Source organism: Sinohyriopsis cumingii, chromosome 15 (genome assembly GCF_028554795.1).
Source record: "Sinohyriopsis cumingii isolate HCF-2022 chromosome 15, ASM2855479v2, whole genome shotgun sequence".
NCBI lineage: Eukaryota > Metazoa > Mollusca > Bivalvia > Unionida > Unionidae > Sinohyriopsis > Sinohyriopsis cumingii.
Window position 1 is genome coordinate 13,517,521 of NC_142975.1, and position 6,000 is coordinate 13,523,520.

A 6,000-nucleotide genomic window follows, 5' to 3' on the forward strand; every position below is an offset into this window, starting at 1 on the left:
ACATCCAAGCTTTATGATGCCAAGTGGAGAATATTCTGTAATTGGTGCAGTAGGAAATACTTTGGATCTAATGCTCTCCATTAACTGCAGTTGCAGATTGTCATATACTCTGAGTTTTAGATACCAGTCATTCACTCTTTATTGCTTAGGTGAAACCTTTCCTGTGTTTTTTGCTCATTATCCAAACTACTTCTTGAACCCAAGGGCCCCGAGTGGCCGAGTGGTCTAAAGCGCTGTCTGTTACGGATCACTACCATCTCACCTCTGTCTGCGTGGGTTTGAGTCTCGGTTTCAGCCAATGCAGGTATGTGAGAAAGCTTTCCAGTAGCTTCTTGTGGGTCGGTGGTTCTTTCCGGGGTTTTCCCAGGTTCTTCCTCCATCATTAATACTGGCCACCATGTATGGCCTATCGTTTGCTGAAAAATGGCGTTAAACCCTACAATAACAACAAGAACAACTTCTTGAACCCATGAGTGAGGCTTCATTCGGAAACCTTAATACAGTCTTCCTACTCTTCCTAACATCTGTGCTGGGGATGATCAAGATAGACTCCTTTGCCTGGTTCGGGCCTTATATTTCTATTTGGAAATTTCAGCAGCAACCAAACTTGAGGTGGCCAAGGAGTCTAAGGCTCATTTCTTTACATATCACACCGTCTGTGAGTTCTAGTCTTGGATCAGCCAAAGTGGGTGTGTGAGAAATTTTGCCAGTAGGTTCCCATGGGTTGGATATTTTCCCAGGCACTTCCTGCACCAAATATAATGGCCACCATATATATATATATCACATGCAAAAATATGGCATTAAACCATCAGTCTCCCACTAAATTACTGCTATTAAAAATGTACTTTTAGGGGTAAAAATTAAATTTAATTATTTAATACTTACTGGTATTTGTATTATTGCCATATTTCCCTCCTCCATCCGAGCTCTGATGTCTTGTCAGCTTTGGTCCAGGTCAAGAAGAATGATATTTCGCATAATGGAAATAGTTTGGGCATCCAATAGGATCATGTTGTTTTTGCTTCAAGACCTTCAGTTACTAACTGGATGAGGAAATTTTATGTTGGACATGGTATTAGCATCAAAAACAAGAATAGCTATGCAGTAATAGTAGGTGAGGATTATAAAATTCAAATTCGTTATTCCATACCACCACCCACCCACCCCAAAAGGCTACATTTTGAACAGAATTGGTTGGGACATACTCTGTTTTGTCTAGGATGGTTGTCATGGTAATTGTGTGACTTCCATGGCAGCTGGGTGGAAAATGTAGAGAATGTATTAATTTCCCATCAGGTGTGGCTAGCGGAACAGGCATGATATGTGGCATCCAAGCAAGAACATTTTTCGCATTCATACAGAAGATAAGAACTATCAAGTACAGCTGAAGCTGCTCAAGGTAGAAATACAAATACAACATTTTAGGTGAAACCTGATTCTGTGAAATAGCTTTAGATTGTTCTGACATGGGTGTCTTTCAACCCAAGTTACTAGCTTTAGATTGTTCTGACATGAGTGTCTTTCAACCCAAGTTACTAGCTTTAGATTGTTCTGACATGGGTGTCTTTTAACCCAAGTTACTAGCTTTAGATTGTTCTGACATGAGTGTCTTTCAACTCAAGTTACTAGCTTTAGATTGTTCTCACATGGGGTCTTTCAACCCAAGTTACTAGCTTTAGATTGTTCTCACATGAGTGTCTTTCAACCCAAGTTACTAGCTTTAGATTGTTCCGACATGAGTGTTCAACCCAAGTTACTAGCTTTAGATTGTTCTGACATGGGTGTCTTTCCATCCAAGTTACTAGCTTTAGATTGTTTTGACATGGGTGTCTTTCCATCCAAGTTACTAGCTTTAGATTGTTCTGACATGAGTGTTCAACCACATTTTCCAGCTTTTGTTACAATAATAACCTTTTAATCCAATGTATAGCAGGTAAACATCATGAATCCCACTTGGACCTCTTGTTATAGTTTTACTTGTCCACTGGCAAGTGAATTTTGTATTTACTTTATTATTTGAATTGTGTATTACCCCTGCTATAACATATTACAAGTTGTATCAGATTTCTTCTTTCTGGATATGTTATCTGCATCTGGATATTTGATTGCCCCTTTGTTAAAATTAACTTGCCCACTACATCCCACCTCTGATTTGTGATGGATTGATGGAGAGTGTTTATCTCAACATCCATTAGCAGATAGAAAGACATTGTATGTCACTTTTATCACAGTGATGGTGGTGGTGGTGGTGGTGGTACAAATACTTTTATGAGTGTTTAATTTAAAAAAATTAATTTATATATAGATCATTTTTACACTTTCCTAAGTTTTAATGGTTTTGCAAACTAAAACAAAAAAGACATTTTCAATGGTATATAAGTTTATATGGTTTAACAGCATGTCAGCACATTCCTGGCTATATAGTCCAAATACATTTAAACATCCGAAGAAAAGGATTACAAGCCAAAGATAAAGGCAAAACTGGTAAAATCCATCAAATACAAAGTCATTTATAAATTTTAAAAAACCATACTGTTTTAAAAAGTCCAAGACCTTGTCAATTGGAACACCACTGCTAGACACATCCCAAGGTAAAAATGGATGCCTGCAGTAGTTGCCTCTTACAACAGAAAGGAGTGTTCATGAGATGTTTTCTCCATCCACAAGACAACATATCTTATTAAAATCAGATCTCCACTTTAGTATGTGAAGATCTGACAGCCACCACTTAAGGGCCATGTTCTGGCGACCCTTGTTATTACAATAATTGCTAATTCTATCAGTGAATCAGATGAAGTCTTGTATCTTCGCATTTAGGAAACTGAACAGTATGGCTGGTGAGCATCAGTGTTTGCCAAACAACTTGATTCACTTTAAAATTTCTGAAAGTTGCATTTCCAGTGGCTAATTTAAAGTTCAACAGAACATGATCCCTAGGGGATCGCTGTCAGATCTTCACTTAGGACAGTGGAAATCTGATTTTTCAAAACTGAATTATTGTTTGTTTGATTTTTTTAATTTGTGATTTATAACATTCCAAAATCTAAATATATTGTATCCCATCTAAATAAATTATATATTGTTATGCATAGAGCAGTTGTTGTTGGCTGTACCGGTACATACTGTTCTGAAAAATTGAAAAATATGCATTTCTCAAATTTATTGAACTATACAAAAGAGTAACTTGTAAACTTTTTTTTAGAGACAGAGCAGTTTTAATTATTTCTCATACAGTTTTCCTTAACATTTGTCAGTCATATCTATCTAGGAGAGCATGGTGCCTACACAATGCCAACAGATCCCCAGCAGATTCCACAGTGTCGTCTGCTCAAAGGTGTATTCTGCATTAAAGAATTAATGACAGTTGATTGAAAAATAAACTGGTTGATCTTGGTTTTACAGTGTACCATGTTACAGGATGCAGTTTTGTGCCTGAAACCATGCAGATGAAAGATGGAAAACTTTGTGCCTGAAACAATGCAGATGAAAGATCGAAGAATTTGGATGCTTAGTGGACCAATTTTATCAACTTCATAAATAAATTATACTCTAAAAATAATAGGAATCAACCTTTATGAACAATTAGGACCATCTTCACAGTTATACCTTGTAATGCATTAAAATTATGTTTTTGAGAATTATATCAGTACATGTATTTACTGACAAATAGAATGGTCAGTAAACCAAACGAAATTCTGCATTTCAAGAAACAGATTTAAGTATGGTCAGTTTTGAATAGAGAAAACGTACCTACCTAGGGTATTGTACTATTTACTTCATTTTTCCAGACACCTCTCCATATCCTCCAGACACTGACCCAGGGGTCGTGATGCAGATCTGTTACATATAATAATACCTATCCTTCTTTTGACTACATATTAAAGCTTAGACAATTTGAAAATTGTCATTGTAATTGAAATTTATGTACAGTCTAACCATTGACTCCTTCTTTGGGGCCACAGTGTTGAAGCCAAGGGATGACACCTGCTTTGTAGATGGTTACCCAGATAGCAAGATAAAGTTTCATGAATTCCACTGAGGGGTCGTGGAGGAGAGGTACGATGGAGGGTATCCGAGTACTTTTTAAACACCAAGGGGATAAAGAGTCAACTTCATAAACCATTATTTGTTAGAATCATTTCATTGTTTAGTGGAAATCAAAATAGCAATCCCAGCATGTGTTATTTTCACTGTGGTACTGTTTCCAAGCTCATGTTTTTCAGCATGTACATTAAAGGGAGGTAATTTTGGTTTTTATATGCTACACTGGGACATAAGTTTTTGTTGCATTTGTTGCAGACTAGAATAAAATATATGTAAGGTGAGATTTCTTTTGTTTTACTTTCACTTATCCTGTTGACTGTTACAAATTATTTTTTATAATATGAGAATAGATGTATTTTTGTTTAAAATTTTCATATTTGAAGCCAAAAATAACCTGAGATGAAAATAAAATTGCAGAATAATATGGTCAGTATATATTATTAGGAAACAAATGAATCTGGTAACTAGATCAGTAATGTCATTTTGAACCTAAAAATATAGATAAATACACAAGGAAAAAGTGTTGTCTGATGGCTCAGTCTTAAATAGGTACAAATGCCTGTAGTTATTATTCTTTAATGATCAGTCACTAAATACTTAAGTTCTACACTAGAAAGTACTCAAGTGGCATGTGCAAGTCAGATTTTTTGGAAGGCAGATGCTGCAAAATCGTCGTTGTCAAACCAGCTGCAACCAGGCCGATCACATTGGAATTTATTGTTAATTCCAACTTATTTCAAGTTTGCTGTCAAGATGTACAATTTCACAGCTCTAGATCAAGACTTTGACCTTTTTCCTCATCAGCTACACTTCATTGTGAGTTTTCAATACTTCCATTTTTTAAACCTCGTGACTGTATATATTGGAGAAAGCTCAATGTTTGTTATGCAGAAATGTATTCAATGTGATCAATAATCCCCTGACTTCAGGTACTTTGAATGTGAAGATCTCATTTACTGAAAGTAGATTTTGCAGTTACTTGTCATTTCCGGCAAAGCACCAGATATTTTATTATAAAGATTTCAGTTATATTTTTAAATGAGAAGTCTATTGATTTCTTTAGCTAGTACCTTAATGGTCAAGGTCATTGTTGTTCAAATCTGCTCAACAACCTGCATTCTAATGGACAGAAGCAGACTATTGATTTGGGGTCAATAATTGTCAAGGTCACTTACTAAAATGCAAGTCAGTTCTAATTGATAGATTTCAGTGACATTGGGTTCTAAGTTCTTCTCTTAATCATCAGAGTTAAAAACCTACAGAGGAGATAAAACTTGCTAAAAAAATAGATCCTGTGTATACATTTAATTTCTGTAAAATAACTCAAGTTTTGGTCAACAGACTGTACAATAATTTTGGTGCATCTGTACCTGTTGGCCCTTTGTTATCAGTAACTTGAATGCCAGGGTTATCTGGGGTTAGAATTAAATTTTGCCATCACATTTTCTTGCCACACAGTGGATTTTTAATGACTTCAATACAACATGGTAAGTTATTATTAATTCATTTAGGTATTATTAGCTTGACAGTAAAGGCAAGTGCTGTTAAAATGTGTATTATGATTTCAAATTACAATTCAGTACACTGTTGGGTTTTAGCTTAATTCTGTATGTTGTACTTTTTGGATTGCCAAATTTGATCAGATTTCATCTCGTATCAATAGGATTTACAGGATAATCTGAATCTTATTTATTAGGGTCATTCACTTGAATGTCACAGTCAGAGTTGAAGGTCACAGTCAGAATTGAAGGTCACAGTCAGAATTGTAATAATTTTCTCAGAGACTGAAACATTACATCCTTATATTGGCAGGGTAGACTGGTATATAACTTGACCAACCCAACCGAACCCCACCAATAAAATAGATATAAAATTTAAAGACTTTTGCAGTTCCAGCCTCTATTAAATTTGAAGACTTCTTTGATGTGATCATGTATCACATTGACTGAATGT

The 6,000-nt window shown here is 35.5% G+C and overlaps 1 protein-coding gene across 2 annotated transcripts in view; it reads left to right on the plus strand.

Moving 5' to 3' along the window:
• Positions 1-4,328, plus strand: part of LOC149781283 (nonsense-mediated mRNA decay factor SMG8-like) — a 161,143-nt gene extending 156,815 nt beyond the window's left edge. For both annotated transcript variants that reach the window (XM_089935366.1, XM_089935367.1), the window contains exon 23: positions 3,258-4,328. In XM_089935366.1, the coding sequence (XP_089791492.1) occupies positions 3,258-3,375 (118 nt within the window). In that variant the 3' untranslated portion in view covers positions 3,376-4,328. The remainder of the gene's footprint in view (positions 1-3,257) is intronic.
• The last annotated feature ends 1,672 nt before the right edge of the window (positions 4,329-6,000 follow it).